General features: G+C 35.2%; 1 protein-coding gene across 3 annotated transcripts in view; it reads right to left on the reverse strand.

The window, feature by feature from the left end:
• Positions 1–23,966, reverse strand: part of SLC17A6 (solute carrier family 17 member 6) — a 137,786-nt gene that overhangs the window by 83,391 nt on the left and 30,429 nt on the right. For 2 of the 3 annotated variants that reach the window (XR_008511190.2, XR_008511191.2), the window contains exons 8-11: positions 21,746–21,895; positions 17,052–17,184; positions 15,836–15,946; positions 15,257–15,384 (exon numbers count right to left, since the gene is read on the reverse strand). Coding sequence is in view for 1 of the 3 variants with exons in the window: in XM_024255409.3 (XP_024111177.1) it covers positions 14,186–14,521; positions 15,257–15,384; positions 15,836–15,946; positions 17,052–17,184; positions 21,746–21,895 (858 nt within the window). In the remaining 2 variants the exon portion in view is untranslated. Of the gene's footprint in view, positions 1–12,534; positions 14,522–15,256; positions 15,385–15,835; positions 15,947–17,051; positions 17,185–21,745; positions 21,896–23,966 lie in introns of those variants that run through there. The other variant, XM_024255409.3, reaches the window with a different exon arrangement.

The following is a 23,966-nucleotide window of genomic DNA, read 5'->3' on the forward strand; positions in this document are numbered from 1 at the left end:
GCTCATGCCTGTAATCCCAGCACTTTGGGAGATTGAGGAGGGTGGATCACCTGAGGTTGGGAGTTCGGGACCAGACTGACCAACATGGAGAAATCCTGTCTCTACTAAAAATACAAAATTGGCCAGGCATGGTGGCACATGCCTGTAATCCCAGCTACTTGGGAAGCTGAGTCAGGAGAATCAGTTGAACCTGGAAGGTGGAGGTTGGGATGAGCCCAGATCGTGTCATTGCACTCCAGTCTGGGCAACAAGAGCGAAACTCCATCTCAAAATAAATATATATATATATATGTATATTAACCAGCCACCTCCTTAGAGAGGCTTTCTTGACAACCCAATCTAACCTCAACCCACCACTATCCTCTCTATCTCATTATCCTCTTTTATTTTTGACCAAATATATACAATTTGGGGACTTTTTCTTATTTATTTACTTTGAAAAATCTTCCTCCAAGACATGTAATAAACTTTGCATGTCTTGACATACATACATATGTGACATACATACATATGTCATGACATACATACATATGTTTGGAACAGTGCCTGTTTATGTGTGGTCACACAGTCAATATCTATTGAATGGAAGGAATGCAGGCTTTAAATACAGATGAAGAGGGAAAGGCTTTCTCTTCCTGGACTTCAATCCCTTAATCCTGGTCTCCGAGGTAGGTAGATGTTTTTAATATAGCTGCAGGTAAAGAAGAAAAAGGTGATCTCTACCTCAGGGACATAGACCAAGAAGAAGGCATGACATTAGCCCTGAGCCTTGCCAGGAAATCAGCCTGGAGTATTCTGTAAGAGATGCCTGAGGAAGGCCCAAATCATGCACCAGCCCAGATATTTCTGAGTCCAAATCTGAGGGCCAAATTGGCCTGGAGGCATTTAGATAAATGCCAACATAGTGAACTCGGGAAGCGGAGCTTGCAGTGAGCCGAGATCAAACCACTGCACTCCAGCCTGGGCGACAGAAAAAGACTCTGTCTCAAAAAAAAAAAAAAAAAAAAAAAAAAAAAAAGCCAACATTTAAATAAATGTGAAATGTCATACAAACATCTAGATTTTTAGCCTCTTTTGAAAATAAGTGATATCATTCCCACATGGCCGCAATCGGCTGGGACTGAGGTGCTGCTACCCCTGTTCTGCTGGGTGTGTTTTCAATGTTACCATATCCCCACTAGACATTCTTCTTTTATCGCATAATATATTTGGTCCCTATATGCCTTTGAGTTTGTAATCCTCACAGTGACAGTTAAAAATCACTGTATTTAGAACTTTTTCTACAATCCCATGTTCTTTTGGGGAATAACCTATGTTTAAAGCTTAAACTGTACTGTGAGTAACTAAAGGGAAAATTTGACTGGTAAACAGGAGATTATAGAAGAACCCCATATCTTGGTGTAAGGTGTACCCTGCACAAAGGGACTAGGAGAAGAGATCCGTTGAGAGTGTAAACTCAGCCAGAATTCTACATGCCAAACAATGTACCCAAGCATGAGACTGCCTCAACCAGAAGAAGGGGTGTCCTTTTCAAAAATCATCTGCCTCTTTGTAATTCATTGGCCAATTGTGGGTCCTATGTAGCAGGTAAGGGTCAATGACCCCTTAGGACAGCATGATAGTAGCAAAAAGAGTCCTTGCTGAAACTCTTAGTAGTTGTACAAAAAGTGGCCTGTGGCTGGGGATCAGTTCTCAAGCACTTAATGCAGCAAAGGCCCAGGTAGTGGCTCAGATAGACATGAGAGCCCATGGGAAGCTCCCCAAAAGGAAAACTGGACATTGAGACAGGAGTAGACTTCAGGTTTAACTGTTAAGTAACTGCATTAGAACCTAGAAGCAGAATGACTCATGGGGATTCTGGTTTTGCTTTTCAGGCAACTTTTCAGTCTCATATATTCTGCAGATCTCACATTGAGATATACATAGTTGGTGGTTCTCAAATAAATACATTACCCCAAGTAATAGCTCTGCCTTCTGCGTGACTGATGTTGCTGTTACACTGAATAGTTTCCCTGAATTTTCTGAGTGAAGTTAAATGTAGACTATGATACAAACTGCCAAGTGGAAGAAATCGGACTCTTGAGTCATTTGAGATGCCAGTCACACAGCCGAGTACACTTGTTTTATGCCCTTGTCTCCAGTGCTCATTTTATTTATTGCCCTTTGACATAGGACTTCTGCCATTTGATCCTTAGGGAACCGACAACGTGTCTTGTCAGACAGATTTCTTGTCAGAAGAGTGGCAGTGTAGCGTCAATATGATGTCTTCCTCACCATCAAGAATTCATGTTCGCTTTTCCATTGCTGACTAGCATTTCACATTCTGCATTTCATATGGTATTATGGTAAAATCAGATGTTCACATTCCTGCACATCTTGGAGACAATGCTAGAAAATCAATGTCCATACTAAGCCAAGTATAACAGTATTGGTCAAGAAGCTTACTACCCATAGTAGAGGAGAGAGAAATGGAGAGATTATGAAGAGTAGCTGTTTGTGGTCACTAATTGAACAAGATCTTAAAAACTAAGACCATGATAGATTATCTTAAGAACAGGAGGAGGATTCTATGCGTTGAATTATGTCCCTAAAACCTCATATATTGAAGTCCTTACTCCTACTGCCTCAGAATGTTACCTTATCTGGTAATAGGGTCACTGCAGATGTAATTAGTTAAGATGTGGTCATACTGAAGTACAGTAGTAACTATTTCAATATAATTGGTATCTTTATAAAACGAAGTGCATGTGAAGAGACAGACATACACACAGGCAGAACACCATGTCAAGATTAGAGTTATGCTGCCATAAGCCAAGGGACTAGGAAAGAAGCTAGGAGAGAAGCCTGGAGCAGATCCTTCCATAGCACCTTCAGCAGGAGCACAACCCTGTTGGCATCTTGATTCCAGACTTCTGGCCTCCAGAGCTTTAAGACAGTAAATTTATGTTGTTGTAGGACATTTACTCTGTGATATTTTGTTAAGACATCCCTTCGAAACTAATATAGAGGTGTTGTGAGTTTGCAGATTTTGGACTGGACACTATTCTCTTTTGTGCAATTGTTTGTTAGTTAGATAGAAGTTAAAGTTTTGGGAACCATGGGAAAATATGAGAGACCTAAGAGATGGTTCTTACCTTCAGTGAGTTTGCTGGGGAGCAAAATAATAAGCCAATAATAAATAATGTATAATAAAATATTAATAATAAAATAATAATAACTTGCTGTCAGTGAACAGAAAAAAGCATGATAGACAAGCCCTCTAGACCCATTCCCTTCCTTCTTAGTGCTACCTTTCTCACCACCCTACACAGGGTTTCCATGCAGTCATGTGACTGCTCCTGCCCTCCACAAAGGGTGTTCCTAGGACACCCTTTTTCTAAGTAGGTTCCTAAGACCTATTTTTTCTGGAAAGCAGCTCTTTCCAATTACCACTGCTCGTGGGATTCATTTCACTTGGCTCTATCCCAAGAATGAGTACTGTGTTGTATCTGAATTAGCACTAGTCTTGTGTTCTAGTCCGAAATTGGACAAATCATAGAAAATCCCTGAATCTTGATTATTTTTCATTTGGAAAAGGGGGAATAATGACTCTTCTCCATTATATGTCAAATCATTGGAACAAGGATGAAATCAAGGAAAATGTTTGAAGGTATTCTGAAAATCTGCCATATATGATAAAATATTCATAGTTGCAGTTAGCTTAATATGTTTACATGCAATTAAATATTTATCTCTTACTAGAAGTCTCTGGGACCTACCACCTTCAACCAGATGGAAGAATTTGAAGATTTTGCATTTGTTTGGTACCTTAAAAAGATTTACAAAGCTTGAAAATCAAATAATCTTATTTAATTTTTACCACAATTCAGTGAGTTATGCATTGTTATGCCTGTTTTGCAGATGAATGTACTGGATCTTGGAGATATTAGGTAGTTTGTTCATACATGACTAGAGGTAGTGATGTGAAGTCAAGTCCAATGCTTCTCATATTGCATTTGTAACCCCTAGTGAGAGGGTAGTTTGTATTACCCCAGCCTTTCTATGGTTTTTAGAATAAATCCTTAATAAAGGCAACAGTAATGTTCATTAATACAGATGAATAATGAGATTTTGACTTTGAAAGCCTTCCAATGACACATCAAGTTTTCATACATATTTTTAGGCACATTATAAAGAGCTATGCTGTCAGAAGGAAAGAAAGAAAATCTTTCTAAAAGCACAAAAAATGATGGGGATATGGTCAGAAGCTTAAGTTAAATCTACTGTTACCGTTAAGATGAGTCTGTTGTTCCCAGGATTGAGAGCACTGATTTGTTTGTTTGTTTGTTTTGTTGTTTGTTTTTTGTTTTTGGAAAGAGACTAAACTGGAGATATCTCTAGCATAAATATGTCTCTAGGTATGAGACGGAAAACAAAAATAATATTGATACACTTTCTCTTCTCCTTGTGTATAACCTTAATGTTTGAGACTGGATTTCAGAAAAGAAGAAAGAGAAAGACAGAAGTGTTCTCATAATAAATATTGTATGTGGTTCTTTTTGTCCAGAGTTATGGAAGTCAGGGACAAGTGGATCACTGTGCCTTTGAATCATTATGCAAGATGCAGAAAGCATGAATTATGTCTTTGTCAGTCTATTTTGATTATCTACATTCTGCTCTGGGGTTTGAGTTGTAAGTGGGTGGATAAGGAAGGAATAAATATGTCAAGTTCTGTCTTGACATCTGGAAACACGCCACCATTCCCAGGATACACCACCTTCCCCCTCCATGTCTTCCTTGGCACTGTAATACAGAAGCCACCTTCAGTCTCTCTCCACTTTCATGTAATGTTCTAGACATATCTGATCATCTTAGTCCCCACCTAAAATCCCTTCAATTATAAGATAAAATTTGAACAAGTTAGTCTGGCATCCAAAGCATTGCACAACCAGCTTAATAGTCCTATCCAGCCTTGTTTCTGCTCCTAAGCATACTTGATCTTCCAATCACACTATCTTTTCACTTATCTCCAAACAGTATGGTTGACACGACTCCACAATTTGTTAATGAAGTAGTCTCTACCTCTATGCCTTTCCTCCACCTATAAGATGGACAAACACCTATTTCACTTTCAAACTCCAGTTCAATGTCTTCTCTTTTCCTCTTTTCAGACCTTTCTTCTTTCAGAAAGGTCAATTTAATGAGGAGGATAATATCATTCTCCCTACCTCTATAATTTGCTGGCCAAATCAAATATAACCACGTTTTCTTTCATCCGTAAAGTTTTTATTGAGCTCCTAATCTATGTTATGCCCTGTATGCAGCATTTAGAACAAAAGATCTGCCATATGAGTTTTACGTGTTAGTAGGAGAAATACTTTAAATTCCTAAAAAAAAAAATACCTCGTTGCAAATTATGATAAACACTGTGTTAAAATGCTCTGAAAACTGTAAAGTAGTATAATCGTGTAAGAAATTATTTACCTGTTGATATGTGGAATTTGCTGCCCAATTAGGAGATGTATAAAAAAGTCCCTTACATTTGTGTGGATGACATTCTCTTCCTACCTCTGTTTACATTCTTCTCCACTAAACCATGAGCTTTTCAAGAGCAAAAACCATGTTTCATTCATTTTTGTATCCCCGTAGTGCAGTAACAGGCCAGCACATAGCTCAATAGATGTTGAATGAAGTAATGAATAGGCAGAGTGTAGCTCCTGAAATAATGTTTTAGTATTGTACATTTAAGTTCAGTTGTTTAGCATTTCTGTCTATTAAATAAATGCCACTTGCTCTATATGCATACTCACTATCATTTGGGTAGTGCTAACACTAAAATACCGAATACATATCTAACTCTTTTCACCTTAGGGTGTTTTTCACATGCCATTTCTTGTTTCTGAAACTTTCTACCTGTCATGCTATGCCAGGCTAACTCATATTTATCTCTGAGGTCTCATGGTATATGTCACATCCATGAGCAAATTTTTCCCAACTTATAGACTGGGTCATGTGCCCTGTTTAACCTTCTTAAAACGCCTAACTTCTCTTTTATAGCATCTACCAGAATTATAATAGATTTTTCTGGTTATTTCTTTATTATCTGTAACTCACACTGCATTGAGAGTTCTGAGGAGGCAGGGTCCACTTAGTCTTTTCCCTCCACAATATTCCTGGTACCTGTCACATGATACATTCTCAACAAATATTTGTTGTTTGGCAAATTTATGGACTTACTGAATAAAAAAGTGGTTTTCAGTTATGGCAGAAACACTGTTGTGAATCCCACAATGTAGGTTTGAGTTACCTTCTGTCACTAACTAGCTGGGTGATATGAAGAGTCACTTCACCTTTCTGACTTCAGCCTTTCCATTTATAAAGTAGGCCAGGTGCGGTGGCTCACACCTGTAATCCCAGCACTTTGGGAGGCCAAGGTGGGCAGATCATGAGGTCAGGAGTTTGGGACCAGCCTGGCCAACATGGTGAAACCCCAGTCTCCACTAAAAATACAAAATTTACCCGGGCGTGGTGGCACATGCCAGTAGTCCCAGCTACTCGGGAGGCTGAGGCGGGAGAATCACTTGAATCAAGGAGGCGGAGGTTGCAGTGAGCCAAGACCACACCATTGCACTCCAGCATGGGTGACAGAGTGAGACCCCATCTCAAAAAGAAAAAAAGGTAAAGAATTTTCATATTATTTCCATTCTTTCCAGCATGCTAGTGTGCTATAATATATTCCATTAAACTAGTAAAAGTTGAGTGTGACCAGTTATTAGAACTCAGACTGATGCTTTTTTATACAAGTATCCCAACTCACAGGAAAATATTTAGGTAGTAAAGAGTTTACTGAAATTCTAAAATTCAAAATTCTATAAAAATATACAAGATATTCCTAGACAAGTCAGGGAGTAGGGAGTATCACACAAAGAATCCTATCAGGTTGAAAGAAGCCCCTCTCTCCCATAATGTCTATCCTATTAGTTATCAAAATGAGTGGCTAATAAAGTCAGTAGAAATATAGGCAGAAAGTAAACATGTAGTCTCATATTTGATTGAATTCTGAGAACAATTTACTATATTTCTTCAAGTTGACCTGAGGAACTCAGTAATTTGTCGGAGAGATTAAAGCCAGAAAATTTTGGAACTGAGATTTTATGAACCATTGAAGCAGACCAATTCCTTATTTTCCAGATGGGGAAGCTGAGGCTCAGAGGTCTGTTATGACATGCCTTGTATTTACCAAACGGAAGTGGCAGGTTCAGGGCTCAAACCCAAACAGCTCTGTTTCTTCTGCCATCCCCATTGCAACTGAAATTGAGACAATTAATGTGCCTTTAGCCTAATGGTGACATACTAATTTCCACCTTCCATTTATGGAGACAGACAGCCCGCCCCGACACTGCCCCCCTTTTTTAAAATCCTCAAGAAGCAGTCCAATAGACTCTGATGAGATCTGTGGGAAAGATGGCTTTTATCTGTGACATTTATTCTTATGCACACTTTTGTTGGCTTTGTGCAAAAGAACTTCATTTGGATTCATAAACCTGTTCAAAAATGTGTATAACTCCTTTTTTTACCTTTTTTTTTTAATAAAATGAAAACATTCTGCCAATGCTTTAAAATTTATGGCTCCAGAAAACTGTCAAATGTTCTTGAAGATCATGGCAATGTCTTAATTGGCAGCACAGAGATTAAAAATAAAAGACTGGAGAGCAATAAGACTATATCTGGTTTGCTGGGTTTTGTATTTTGAAATACAGAAAAGTAGCATAAAATATAACAAAAATAGACATGTGGATTCTCAGAATAAAGAAATATTGATATTTTATTCTTTGCTTCAGATATTCTTTCAAATTGAAAAAAGGCCAAATTTGAACTTTCTTTCATGCTTTCTGGCTTCAGCCAAAAAAAAAAAAAAAAAAATCAGTATAGTATTTTATAGTGCCTATTGTTCTGTATTTGTTTCATGTCATATAAAATTTATAAAATATAAATAGAAAAGTAATTTAGGTAACCAATCTGAGTTACTTAGTAGTGTTAAAAATAAAAATACCTCAAGAGAGTTTCCAAAATGGTCCATTGTGATGGATCTGACGTTGTAAGCATACTTGAAGAGTTCATACCTTATATTTACTTAGCATCATAAGGAAAGGGTGCAGAGAAATGACATTTGTTAAACACTTACATGTTTACATACATTAAGCATTTATTACACTGTTAACACACGGGGTGCTGTGTTAAGCATTTCATACTATTTGATTTAGTCAAAAACTAACCGCTAATTGGGTATTAAAGTACCATATTATGGATGAAAAAGCAAGGCTCAGATAAATTAAGGAACTTCTTTTTTTTTGAGACGCAGTCTCACTCTGTCTCCGAGGCTGGAGTGCAGTGGCGCTATCTCGGCTCACTGCAAGCTCCGCCTCCCGGGTTCACGCCATTCTCCTGCCTCAGCCTCCCGAGTAGCTGGGACTACAGGAGCCCGCCACCGCGCCCGGCTAATGGGGTTTCACCGTGTTAGTCAGGATGGTCTGGATCTCCTGACCTCGCGATCCGCCCAAAGTGCTGGGATTACAGGCGTGAGCCACAGCGCCCGGCCAAATTAAACAACTTCTAAAAGTCACACAACTAATCAGATGCAATGGACTGTAGTGATAAAGAGTTTAGGATATGAAGCCAGATGGCTTGCGTTCACATTCAAACTTTGCATTTTAGCTCTGTGACCTTGGACAAGTACCTTAACTTCTCTGTGCCTGAGTTCCTTTATTTATAAAATGAAGTTTACAATAGTACTTACCACAAAGGGTTTTTGTAAAGATTAAGCAAGTATATATATATATATACTTGTTTTTGTATATATATATACAAAAAAAGCAAGTATATATATATATATACACACACATATATACATATACATATATGTGTGTGTGTATATGTGTGTGTGTGTTAACTGAGAACCGTGGCTAGCATTTCAAAAGCCCTATAAAATTATTTCTATTATTATTATAATCATTCTTGAATACCTCATTCACATGGTCTTTTTAAAATTAAGTCAAAGGTAAATACCACCTAAACAAGGAAACAGTAAAAGACAGAAACCAAATGTAAATGAGGAAGGGAGATAACAAATAACAACTGAGTCAAAAAGTGTATCTTGGAGCTCCCTAGAAGAAACAAAGAAGGAAACATGACGGGCTTCATGTCTTTCATGTCTAATTGTTGACAGCACACGAGTGCATCACAAAAAGCATTCCTCAAACTATTAGAAAGGCAAGGTTCTTTATCTAATGCACATTGGGCAAAGTGATAAAACACGTCCTCAAATGTGGTTTAACAAGATTGAAGAGATTTCTTCATTTTGCTTGCTCTTGGTGAAAGCTAAGGGTTTCATTCAATCAATGATACTGAATATGGGCAGAGGTCAGGATGATACATCCAGATAATGCAATTTTTAGATGCCTGGCTGCATTTGGGGAAAACCTTGGCGAAGCTTGAACACTTTAAGGGACTGAACAGTGTTAGACAAACCTTTACAAATAAGGTGTTTTCGACAGTAGCTGAATGAAAATTCAGGTCTGAGTTCTTGAATGAAGATAGAAAGAAAAAAAATTAAAATCCCTGCTAATTATATCACTACCAAAAGAATTAAATCTTAGTAGTCTCTATTTGTGGTTAAAACTGAGAGTAGATGAAGGAAGAAATGGAAAGGGAAAATTTACAGCTCATGAGAAGCCCAGAAAAGGAACACAACAAAAACAAATTTGAAGAACTGGAAAACACACTTAAAAGTTTAGACCGTCTCTTCTTCTACAGAGACTCAGGTATTGGAGACACTGGATGCTGGTATGTCCCATGACCTAGACTTCCTGCAGCATGAGGCTTTCTGAGGCTGAGAGAAGCTTCCTTACCTGAAACTATGATCAATCAATCAATCAATTTGATGTGGGGAGCCATTTGAAAGCAATTCATCTTCAGGAGTATGGAAGTTTAAGAAAATTCCTTTTTCAGAGTTGTTACTTAGGGCCCTGTGTCCAGAAGCTTCTCTCAGTCACATTTGTGTGGTCTTGCTGGGCAACTAGGGGCCACGTAAATAAATGCCTCAGAAACTGGGTCATCTTCTCACCTGTGAATCCTCAGTGCCTCACATAGCATGAGTGATTAAAAAACATTTATTGAGTTGAACAAATTAATTAGTAAGTGAACCCCAGAAAATACAATTTGCCAGTAGTATTTCCTGTAGATAAATACAGGAATAATAAACCACTGATGGTAACTTGATTATCCATCATGGTTATAGAGGTTGAAGATGTGTATATGTCACTTTGCATTTCCCAAAAGGGTCCATACATTATAAAGGTAAAAGGGTGCAAAGATGATAACACAAAGATATTCATAACACCAATGATTACAGCAGCTAAATATTGGAAATAACTAAAATGTTCATAAATAAGGTATGGGATAGATAGATGAAATACAGTTCTTATTAAATAATCAAATATTAGATTATAGAACTTTATTATTCAAATAGGAAAATAAACAGTCTCTACTGTTAAATGAACATTAGGTAGCAATAGTAAATCAAGTATAATTTTGAACTTGCAAACTAAATAATATGTAATACTATTTAATTAATAGAATGTAAGTTTTATGTGTGTTTTTCACAGAAAGGATTCTCGAAATGTTAACAGTGCTTATCTCTGGGTAGAATAATTATTGATTACTTTATTTTCATTGATTTTAATGCTGTCCTACACCTAATGAAGCTCCCCTACTCTCCAAATACTACATTTATAATCAGAAAAGTAATAAAATGACTTAAAAAGAAAATGCTCTCTTGCTGTGGCCACATAGTCGACATTCTAGTTCTATCTTTGCCTGGGGAATCTTTAGGAAGTTTACTACACTCTTTTAGACCTGCCCTCCTTATCTGGAAAATAGAAATACCAATAATGATACTTGGCCTTTTAATTTTAAAAGGCAGATTGAAGACAAAATGTGGCAATTCATGGGAAAGCATTTTGCAAACTGCAAAAAAAAGACACGTGATAATGGGAGGAAATTGAGAAGAAAAGGCAGAGGAAGAGGAGAAGGGGACAATGAATTTTTAGGGTTGAGAGATGAGAAAATGAATGTGGCTAGTGGTAATATTTGGAGACATCATTAGAACAATTTTTTCAGAGATGGGTGTCATTCTGTTGCCCAGGCTGGAGTGCAGTGACCATTCACAGACACAAACAGTGTGTTACAGCCTCCAATTCCTGGGCTCCAGTGATCTTTCTATCTCAGCCTCAGGAGTAGCTGGAACTACAGGCATGCTGCATCTCTCCCAGGTAAGAACAATTTTCTTATGAGAAATGTAAACTTTTTGTTATGGAATTGGAGAAATTATATAGTGTTCAATTCAGGTCATTTTTATTCCTATTACCAAGTTCTGCAGAGAATGGCTTCTGAGCCTCCTTAACAATTAGGCTGGGTCTCTGGCCATTGTTTCTTTATGCAGAAGATTGGAAGATGTGAGTGGTGGACATGGGTGTAGTGGTAGAAGCAATAAATGATCACTTAATTAACTCAAATGGAAACCTTCTTTAAAGAGAAAGTAAAAATAAATGCACAGCTAATCATCAAAATTTCTTTCCAATTCCATAACAATCTCTGTGTCCCTTGATCAAGTCTGTTCCTTTTATTGGCCTTCAGTGTTCTCATTCATTCAACAACAGATATCAATTAAATCATCTCCTAAATCCTCTGGGCAGTAAAGTTCTATGAGTCTTAGATTTTATAGATTCTATACATAGATTCTATACATATTTACCCCTATTGTCTTTTACATATCTATAAGATAGGGAATCTGAGCTAAATTATTTCCATTCCAGTGACAAAGACATTCTTTTGGCTGCCTTGATAAAGCTTGCTTACTGCTCATTGGTTTGACTGAAACATTATAATATAATGTCATTATACCATTTTAGCTTGATAAAGCTATCCAAACTGTCTGAATTTCTGTTTCTTCATTTACAAGCTGGGAATAAAAAGAGCACCTACTTTGGATGATCACTGTGTAGTTACATGAGATCCTATACCAAAAAATGACTAGGACAGTTACCTAGCACAGGGTATGTGAGCAATTAAAATTAGGTGGTAATATTGATGTGACCTGTTTTTAGTTTTTTCCTAAATTCTTCTTTAAACTTAGCAGCAGTTGTGAGAAAACTCATTGAAATCTGGAGTTTGACTCAGAGACCTATTTATTGATTTAAAATTCTATGGAACCACATTCCACACAATCTAAAGAATGCCGTGTTCTTTCATTAAATCCCCAATGGCTCAAAAGGTGGTTGTTGTTCTTGAAGCCTAGATTTGGCTTCATTGGGGCCTCCACCAGCTAAATTCACATTAAAGCTAAATACTAAATAAACCCAAATTAATGTATGATTAATGCACTGCTTTTTAAAAAAGGATAAATAGAGCATTTTATTAACACTTTTTTGCTGCAACAAAATGACAGTCCACATATTTTCATTCAACACAACAAAAGCTGTGATCACATTACATCACTTTGAGGCACAAAGCAAAGGGTATTTTTTTTTTCTTAAGGTAAAGAATGATTTGCATTTTTTAAACAAACTTTATGTTTTATATTTGCAGTAGCAGGGCCTCCAGTCACTAGCACAATACAATGAACAGATCAAATATCCAGAATAGACAAAATACACCAATAATATTTTGAGTTGAATTGGGAAATGTATTATCATAATTTTAGGACATTATAAAGAGGTCTGATGTTAGCTTTTTTAAAAGAAAAATAAAATCATTCCAACCACCCAAAAAGCTACTACAAGCAAAATGAAGGTAATATACAGACAGGAAATTTTATGCATTGCACTTATTGCTTGGTACACAAATGTTGCAATTCTTGTTGAGTTATATTAAGAAATGACAAGCAAAATGCCTCTTCCCCACCTAAAATTCTATGACTCTATGAAAGTAGAAATTGCAATTCCCTAACCCAACATTAGGTGTATGCTATTTTTGGTTTTGTGTGAAGATTGTTTATTATGTTTCTGTGTATGGACATGTATAAGATATATAGATATATATATAGAGAGACCATTTTAATATAATGTATTGTCCTATATATTTAAGACAAATATTTCTCAATAGGACTTTAAATAATAAAATTACCTACTTACAATATCTCTATGAAGTTAATCTTTTCATATTATATATAGCTCTGTGGCACAAGTTTCATATAGTATTTAATTATGAAGGAAGAAGGATATCTAAACCATTTTCTATTTCTTTGTTCTTAATATTGCATTTTAAGGGCTATATCTCCATAATAAATTTCTTATTAGATTCTTTGTGGTGTATATATCTCTTTTTTTTTCTAATGCAAATTACAACCAGTACAAAGTTGTAATAAAAAATACATTGAAGTTTATTTCTTTTTATATTTTTTGCAAAAAAGTTATGTGATATGCTACATGAAAAGTTTGATTTTATTGAAATGTGAACTGTTTCATACTGTTACGTAAATGGATGGAAGAACATGAAGCATACCCCTCAATTTACATGTTATCTTTCACAGAAATAAGTGTTTGTGCCCAAGCATTTCATAGAAAACACTGCAAGATATTCCTTTTGAGGACTAACAAAATAGCTCACATTATGCAATTCTAATAGTTATTTAGTACAACTTTGTAGCTGATAGTTCACAATGTACTTCTTTAATTGAGAGATATCCCAACTCCATGATTTTCACTTAATAAATGTCGCCTCTACTTGACGCAGCCAACTTCTGTGTGCTATCTTGCAATACAGTGTAACAAATATATAAGTGCATTTTGAATGATCAAGTAGCTTTGGCTTCTTAACTTTTGTAGGATGATATGTTGTGCTTTAGTAAATAGTGATGAGTTTTAGCTCATGTGAATCCAGTGGGTAACTACTTGTTTCTACAATTTTGACCAGTCAACCTTTAAGTCACAAATGCAAGAATGGATGACTTGAGTGGAAATGATGGAACTTCACAATTTTACAGATTGCACTTGATGGTAACCTCATGGGTTTGTTTTGTTTTCATTTTTACAGCAAGACTTGCCTGGTTGATATGCTTGCAAGTTTACATCACGTGTTTTAAAATTTTTTGTGCAATCACAATGAATTTAATCACAAACACTAAAAATAAATCCAGTAATTAGTTTTGTTATGAATAATCAACTTGGTCCTTATAGCTATGTGAGTCTTGTACTTCTCCTTTTACAAATTCCTCTTTCTTTTCCCAACCACTGGGCCAACCTCCATTGGCCTGTGTTGTGGCACCATAAGACTTGGTGGTACCATAATTTATATAATTTTGAGTAATGTCCCCTGTTTCTTCATCGAGTTCATCTTCATGAATAAATCCACATTTTTCTTCACTTGTTTCCTCAGGGTCTGCCCAGGGTTGTTTCTCTCCTGAGGCAAATATTGCATAAAATATAACTCCACCATAGTGGACTAGGGCAGCGATCAGGAAGACATACTGCCACTCTTCACGTGACTGCAGTGACAAAAAGCAGCACTGTGAGAACAGACTCCTCATGATTTAAATGCCTAACATCTTCTCTGAATGCACCATCACTGAGTTTTCATAAAACACTATATTTGGGAAAATCCATGTCCTGATTATGTAAAGCAAACACTCTATATAACACTTCTGTAAATCTATTACTTTTATTATTTAATGTTTTAAATCTAAAAGTTTAGAAATAAAATTCCAAATATATCTATGGTCTGCTGATTTTTAAAATATTCTTAATCTCTTTTCTTTTCCATTGATTTACTTATCTTTTTATTCCATTTCCTTTGTTTCTTTACTTGTAGTAAACCAGAATTTTAAAGCTCTGCATACACATGCAAGTACAAATAGCTGATGATATTATTCTTCTTTGGACAACTGCAGAGGAGTCTGAATTGAGGTTTACAAACAAAGCTCAGAAGACATCTGCTTGAGTATTTTAATAAGCTAGAGACAAAAGGGGTTTTTATAACATCAGGGGTATCAGAATTATCAAAAAGGGTTGAGAAACATATTGCTTATTCGTTAGGGAAATGGACTTTCTTGGAATTCTTAAAAAGATACCGTATTCTGAGCCTCATGTATATTTCCCACTCAGAGATGTGGTGACTGGACAAGAAAGAAAATGCTAAGGATAATATTTTAACTCTTTTCCAAAAAGATTATCATTTTGAGAAACTGTCTTCTATGACCAAACATCTGTTTTGACCATCTTACCTTATTCTTTGTCATTGCACCAACAATGATAGGACAAACCATTCCTGACAATGTGCCAACGCCATTCGAAATGCCCATTAAGATACTGGCATATCTTGGAGCAATATCCAAGTGGTTAACATTGAAACCTGAAATACACACATAAGTTTTGACTCAGGGCATCCTAAACTTCTTAGAAGTAAGTGCCTATAGAACCACACATCACAACTCCTTAAAATATACTGGGTACAGAACACGTGCTTAATTACTTTGTGATAATTTCTCTCGGGGATATAATGAGAATAGAATGAGATATGAATTCTTATCCAATACTTAATATGTGATGTTCACTCCACAGAGAGGAGGTAATGTTTTCTTAATAACAACAAAAAAAAGCAGTCTAGGAGGAAATTGAGTATTAACAAATCTAAATGTTTTCTAAATATTTTAATTTTTCATTTTCTAGTGGAAATATTTGACTATTATTCAACATATAAAAGATATATATGAAGATATCTATAAAAAGATAAATGTATGTGTCTTTTATCAGCAGTCAAAATCAGAATGTCCCAAGTATAAAGAAAAAAATATATATCTTACCAGATATAGCAAATCCACTGAATCCCACCGCAAGTACCAAGAATGAGATTGCTACCCCTCTAGTATGAGAATAGCCAACGACCAGGAGCAGTGTGGCTTCCATGCCAAAACCTTCAGAAGCAAACACATAGAAATTCTTCAGAAATTTTTGAAATTTTACCAATGAGCCAAAACTGCTAAAAATGTTCCAACTTATTGACCTAGAAATTCCACTTCAGAGAGTCTATCTTCAAAACTAATAATAATAATAATAATAATAATAATAATAATAATTTATCCTAGAGATTCATGAAGCTTTCCTTGTGTTTTAATAAAAACATCCAGGCCGGATGCAGTGGCTCATGCCTGTAATCCCAGAACTTTGAGAGGCCGAGGCGGGCAGATCACCTTAGGTCAGGAGTTCGAGGCCAGTCTGACCAACATGGAGAAACCCAGTCTCTACTAAAAATACAAAATTAGACAGGTGTGGTGGCAGGTGCCTGTAATCCCAGCTACTTGGGAGGCTGAGGCAAGAGAATTGCTTGAACCTGGGAGGCGGAGCTTGTGGTGGGCCGAGATCATGCCATCGCACTCCAGCCTGGGCAACAAGAGTGAAACTCCATCTCAAAAACACAAAAACAAACAAAGAAAAACATCCAAAACAACCTAAAATTTCAATGATGGTAAGAGGTGAGTTAGTTACAATAAATACAAATGGCATTATTATTTATTTTTTTATTTTTTTATTTTTTGAGATGGAGTTTCACTCTTGTCACCCAGGCTGGAGTGCAATGGTGTGATCTCAGCTCACTGCAACCTCTGCCTCCAAGGTTCAAGCAATTCTCCTGCCTCAGCCTCCCAAGTAGCTGGACTTACAGGCACCCACCACAACGCCCAGCTAATTTTTTGTGTTTTTAGTCGAGATGGGGTTTCACTATATTGGCCAGGCTGGTCTTGAACTCCTGACCTCGTGATCCACCCAACTTGGCCTCCCAAAGTGCAGGGATCACAGGCATGAGCCATCGTGCCTGGCCACAAATGGCATTATTAAGCTGTTACTTAAAACTAGGAGTTATGAAAAATTTGATGTAATATGAGGAAGTTATTTTAAGTGAACAATGAAGGCACAAATGTAATTGCATCTAAGTAATTTGATATGCGTAGAAAAAGTTATTCTCTCATGTAGATTAAACTGATTGAACTAAAAACATGTCCTTAGTGCCACTTATGTACTTACCACCACAATTCATGATCTTTCTCACTGTCGTAGTTGAAAGAATCTGCTTGCTTCTTAGAAAATCTGCAATTTGTCCCCCAATAGGCACAATAATTGTCATTACTAAGTGTGGCACAGCAGATAGCATACCAACCTGATGAAAAACAAGAAGGGGGAGAAATAGACATAACCGTAAATAATATGGGCAATTTAATGGCCTTTGTTTCTGAATCTGTCATCACATCTTTATGGACAAAGGAAGGAAAAATACTCTTTCCAAATGATCACTTACTCATTCCTAGAAAAAGTAATGCCTTCCACAGAATAAATGAGAAAAGCTAAATTTACTTGGATTCCTTTAGAAGGTTTTTTTTTTTTTTGCTATGTAATGCATCAGTAAATTTTGAGTATGAATCAACTCTTCTGATGTTGTTAAATGTGTTTGCACAAATACATCCTTAGTGAAAGAGAGGAAAAGTGGTGAGAGAGAGAGGAAAAATACATTTGTCACATCCTGAAGAGGCTGTATTTTAAATTCATGTTTAATTCATATGGGAAAGATGCATATTTGCACTTTAAATATGTATATCATGAGTTTTATAGCACAGACATAATTTCTATAGAGTAAGATCCCAGGTAATGCAGATAATTTCTTCAATTTTAAGTATTTTCTGTGTCAAATATCAATACTTGATCACATTTTTTATGGTGGCATATAGTTTCTGAATTAATTTCATGCTAAATAGCCTAATTTATAACTTTACCCACCAAGATCAGTTAAACACATATTTTTACCGTTACTTACACACAAAGCACTGTGTTCTAAGCATTACGGGGACAGTAAGTATACATAAAATGCATTTAAATTATGTATTACCACATACGTGGAATTAATAAACTTTGAATGTAAACATATAAGGAAGTTTTTTTACTAAGCATACTTTGAAGAACAATTGTTGGCAGCTGGCATTCGTAATTTGTGTTTAAGTATGTCTTTCCAATTAGATTATCGAAGGTTTGAGACAAAGATTCCATTTTATTTTACACTGGTGTATAGTATGGTATCACAACCATGGATTTGAGTTGTAATAATTAATTGAGACAGTAAATGATTTCACAATAGGTTAACTGTTCAGCCTATATAATGATCTCTTCCATCCCAGATGGATGATTTTAATAGTGTTCTTATTAAATAAAAAAAATTTAGAGTCAGAAGACTTAAGTGATTGTGAGAGCCAAGTTTTGAATCAGTTCTACGTGAGTCGAAAGACTGGGCTCTTAGCCTTTATGCTTAGCACCACTGCCATGAGAAGAAAAAATCAAATAAAATCAGACAATATATATTAATGTGCTTAGTCTAGTACAAAACTTGGTATGTAGCAGGGGCTCAACAGGTACCTAAATAAAGATGTCAGGTAAACTGACATTAGAAAAAAAAATCATTATTGCTTTTGGGACTAGCATCCTGAGAAAAGTACAGGGCTTTTTATTCTTAATATGGAGTAAATATATTTCAAGCAGTCAATGTGTAGACAGAAACCTTCGAACAACAACAAAAACATTCTGAAAGACACTATGTTAGGATTTGTATAGAATTACATGGCGTATTTTTGGCATTTATAAAGGCAGGCTAAAAGTTTGGGAGTAACCACATTGCCTAAGTCCACATAAACGACTTGCATATTGACCCAGTATTTAATAACTCTGAAAAGTTTTTTAATTGAAAATCCTCTGTTATTTACTATCTATTTGAACAATCATTTTGACTACTTTGGATAAGAAAGGAACAAAGCTATGGTTATTTTTTCACACTTTCAGCAAAGGGTGTGCAAAGAACTATGGAAAATGCAAGGTGCTAACAACCTACAGGGTTAATGAGACAAGTTTTAGACTATTTTAGCATATTGATATAACATTTAAGGGTATTGACTCTCCTAGTTTCTTAAACAATATGTGGATATACTCTGTATTTGACCTCAAAAGAGCCAAAGAGGTTTCAAAAGTTTATGAGCTATTCAGTGGTCTTCTTGGCTTTTGGGGACTTATCATGAGTAATCACTTGACACATGATCAAAATGATCAAAACCTTCCTAAAGATCATGTCAATCACATACAAGTTTGCTTATTATTTTAAGGTTTTGCAAGGCTAGGATAAATGTTTTTGAGCTTGTAATTGATTTATTCTTCATAGAAACTCCAGGTAATTCGATTTTTGCCTCATCCTTCTTTTAGCTTTTCTCGGTCATAGTCTAGATCGTATGTCATCCTATCTGATCCACGTCTTGTTCAGAAATAGCAGCAAAGCACAGCCAGCCAACACTATTCTTCTCCTCCCCTAAATAGGAAGCTCAAAAGGAATGGATGTCTATTCTCATTTGGCTTGCCCCTATAATCTGACCTTTGAAAGTGCTGGTTAATCCTAGCACTGACCCGCTGATATGCCATTTTCAAGGGCCTGGAAATGTTACATATAAGCATAGGCTGATATAATAAATTATATATATATGTGTGTATGTATATATATATATATATATATACTTGTTTTAAAAAATGAAAAAAAGTATTTACCTGATATATATTGTATTAGCCTATGCCAATATATAATGATATATATGTATATCTCAGTAACTAATATAATTAACTTATATAGTTAACTGATTTAAAATCTATGTTACAATTTTATTTATATATACGGTGCTGTCTGAACTAAGTCAGTATACTTAGAGTGAGGATTAAGCCATTGCATTCGTGTTTTTTTCTGTAGGATACCCAATTTAACTAAAGTTGCAGAGAATGACCTTCCATGTAAATATTTTACTTACTTTACCTAAATTTGGCTGCACTTCTTAAATAATATCGTTATTATTTAATGGTATTAAGTTAATACCATTATTTAGAGATAAGAAAATTGAAGCCGATAATTATTCAAAACTCTGCCTAAGATTATATACCAATACTTTGTTGTAGAACTTAAATCTGAAGCCATGTCAGTCTAGACCCAAAGCAAATTCTCTATGTTCTCCATCATCTCCTACACAATTTTTTCAGCTAAGTCAGAATTTTTTAAACTAATCTAATTAGTATCTGAAGACCAATCTGTGTGTGTGAATTTATCCACAGTTTTATTTAAAAATATAACTAATGAATGAAATAAATCAACCCATCTGCTGGTTGATTTATAATTACTTTTTGCAAAATACCATTGCTTTTACTCAAGCATTCTCAATTAATTGGAGCTACAGGACCAAAATGACCACACAGTTTCATTAACATCAGTCGGCTTCCTCACTCTCCCCCCGAGAACTGGCTTTATTAATAGCCTGTCAGTATCATATTTGTCCTAGATTATGAAAATGGACTCACACCTCCAGCAGCCTTTGTTGAGAAGTATAACACCTCTCAGAGTTCCCAAAGGCTACCCTGGAATGTTTGATTAGCTCTAGAGAGAAGAGCTCTGTCTAAAGCAGCCATTCTTCTCGGGGATGGAGGAAACAGTTTCCTTAGAAACAGGAATTACAAAAGAGCTCTTAGAATAGCTACTCCTAAACTGAGGTTTTCTTCAGTCCCAGATTTCAGATAGTCTTTCAAGTAGAGATAGAATATGAATAGCGAGCCCAGCTGGACTTATGTAATGACATGAAGAGAGATAGCAAGACCATTGCCAGCACAGACAATGTATTCAGGACTTAGCAAAGGGCTTGGCACAGAGATGGCATTGAGCAGATACTCACTAAATACTTGAATGGATATATGATTTACCTGAATTTGAATGGCATAGTAAAGATAATTAAATAGAAATCAAAGAATCTTTGTCTAAACTTGATTTTGTTGTGCATTACTAGCGTGTCTTTAAGCAATTTAAATGCTTTCCCTAGTTTCTGTTTCCCCATCATTTCAATAGAAATGACGATTGTTGTTCAACAGGTCAACCAGCAAAGGTTGTTCATGAATATGAGAGTAGTTTCTAAATTTCGAGTTCCTATATAAATATAGAGTAGTATTTTTGTGTTCATTTTATCCTTATAGAAAATCTCAAAATGATTATATTCTCATAGCTCTGAACAAATGTCTGTGGAAGTTAGCATGCCGTATTCTAATTGGTAACTTACTTTCATGTTTACACCACCAAGCTGTGAGCATTTTGAGGACAGAAACCATGTTTTTATTTCTGCATCTCACATAAAGTTCTGCACATTGTGTTCAACAAATACTTGTTAAATTAATAGATTGAATGGACAAAATGTAAGAGTGTTTTCAGATTTTCTTTTTACAATCCTCATATCTTGTAGCTGGACGAGAGTTCTAAGAGCATTGAAGAATAATTAGATTGGAAATTAGTAAGTACAATTCTATTTGAATGGAATACTTTTTTTGTTTGTTACATTGTCTGTGACCTGAGACTCAAAGGGAGTTATGTTTATTTACAGGGAAAAGATTACACCGCTGCTCGCCCCAATTGGGCTCTAAGTTCCATGAAGGCAGAAACTAGGTTTGTTTTGCCTGTATTCTCAGTACCAGAGAGCAATTCTAGCAGACAATAGAATACAGTAGACAATGAAACATTTTACTTTGCTTCTATTTCCTAGAAGTTATTTGTTTGATGAATAAATGAATAATCTCTGAAAATTAGAAGATAAAAATTTTTGCAAATGGATTTAGTATTCACTTAAATACATAGGTAATCCACAATTTATATATGAATACATTTTACATACCTTGCTAATTTCAAATCCAAAGACTTCCTCAAAATATGCTGGCTGACTAATAAGCAATAAATAAAAAGTCCAGCTTCTGCAGAAGTTTGCAACAATTATTGCATAGACTGGCATGGATGTAAAAAACTTCCTCCATGGAGTCTTGAATTTCTGAAATTCCAAAAAGAGAGACATTATGACCATTTTAAATATTTTCAAACTTAAATGGGAATAATAGGTGCTTTGCATTTTCAGGATGTATATGACAGGTCGTAAGTAGGAGGTAGGAAGATGTAGTGAAGCATTAATTATAACCACCCAGTTAACCTTAGCTACATAAATAATCATTGGAAGAGAAAAAAAATAAGATCTCAATCACTGCAACTTATTAGATTGTTCCAGCTTTAGGAATATACAGGATTACCTAATTATAGAAAATTGATTCCAAAAGCATAGGTCCTGGTTAAGGTTTTTTTTCCATTTGTTTTATTTTTTTTAATGGTGATAGATCGTATCTCAGCAAAAACTCACTGCCACATCAGTGAGCTTGTGATATCCAAAACATTTCATTTAAAACGTTGAAAATCCAATGTATTCATGAAAAGAAAGATACAAAAACTTAAGAGTACAGTATTCTAGACCCTACCTGAAGTCAATTATTCTACTACCAATCAATCTAAGTCAATTATTCTACTATCAATTAATCATAAATTCTCTTGATAGCTAGTAGCTGTCACTATAAATTCTGTGACACTGGAGTTCAAGGTTCTATAAAACTCAGAACAGCTGGGTGAAAGCATTTGTCTACCCCCAGCGTACCTTTGGCACATAATTAGTTACTTAAAATATTCAAAGCATTCAACATTAACAACCTAAATATGATCAGCTTTGCATATGACCCCTTTAAAAAATTAAACCTAATTTTACTTAAAGTTTCAATGTATGCCAAAATGCAAGCAAGTATGTATTCTCCCCCAAGACTAATATTTTTAGCCATTAAAATATCTTTCATATTCCCCAGTTATTTCTCAATTACTTTATTCTGAACACCAAAATACTGTTTGGTGAGGAAACAGTAGCCTAAAATAACTTTGTTAAAAGCTAACTTGGGATCCTTGACCTAACTAAATTACTGAAAGAGGAGGCAAACATCTTTCACGTGGATTTAACAATTATTCCTGAATGGAAAACTTCATAATTGCTAGTATTGGTTGTGGCTGTAATTAAGCCCTTTAAAGATCCTTTAAATGCAACACAGTAGGAAGTTATGATGTGGTGATCATAAATATATGCAAGACAAAAAAGAAACAAACAAAAACAAAAATTTGTCCTAATAATATGTAATGAATTCTGTGGCTTTGGATAAACAATTTTAGTGGCAGTGACATAAATGGGTTCCAAAAATACAGTTTTTAAAAAGAAATCAATATTTTCTGGGAAAATAATTCCAGATGAGTACACTTATTTCAGAGATAATAAAAATGTCAGAAGACAGAAATGTCTGCATTATGGTATTATGTTAGCATAAGAAATGACTCCAGAATACTATTAAAACTAAAAGAACTTTTCCCTGCTGGGCAAAGATCCTTTCATTCATACCAGGATCATCTTTCCTAAGAACTTTATTCTTTACATGGTAAAGCACTTCATAAAAAGCAATAGAAAAATATCTTACCTTATGCCTTAAAAAATTATTGGGGGATTAAAGGGAAGATTATGGTATTCTGATAATGTTCTATTTATTGAACTCGCTGTTTATGTTTAGCTTATACAAATTAAGCAAGCTGGTTGTTTATATTAGTGATTTTTTTCTGTACATATGCTATATTTAAATATATTTTTAAAGAAAAACAGATTTAAAAGACTGCAATAAGCTGCAATGTGTGATTCTTAATCAAATTCAGATTCAAAACAAATAGCTAAAAGTAAATTTGAATATAGATTAGATATTAGAATATAGACGGTATTAAAAATTTGAATATGATGTAGGAGTTAAATGATGATACAGAATTGTTTTTAATTATGTTAGGTGTGATAGTAGTACTGAGATTGTGAAGGAGAATATTATTTTTCTAGAGATACATATGAAGTATTTATGGATAAAGTATTTTGACGTTTTATTTACTTTGAAATAGTTCATCGAAACAAAAGTGAAATAAATATGACAAGACGATAATTGTTACACCTATGTGATGAGTATATGATATTCCTGTCAGTATTCTTTCTCCTTTGCTGTATATTA

This window comes from Pongo abelii, chromosome 9 (genome assembly GCF_028885655.2).
Source record: "Pongo abelii isolate AG06213 chromosome 9, NHGRI_mPonAbe1-v2.0_pri, whole genome shotgun sequence".
In the NCBI taxonomy this organism is placed as follows: Eukaryota; Metazoa; Chordata; class Mammalia; order Primates; family Hominidae; genus Pongo; species Pongo abelii.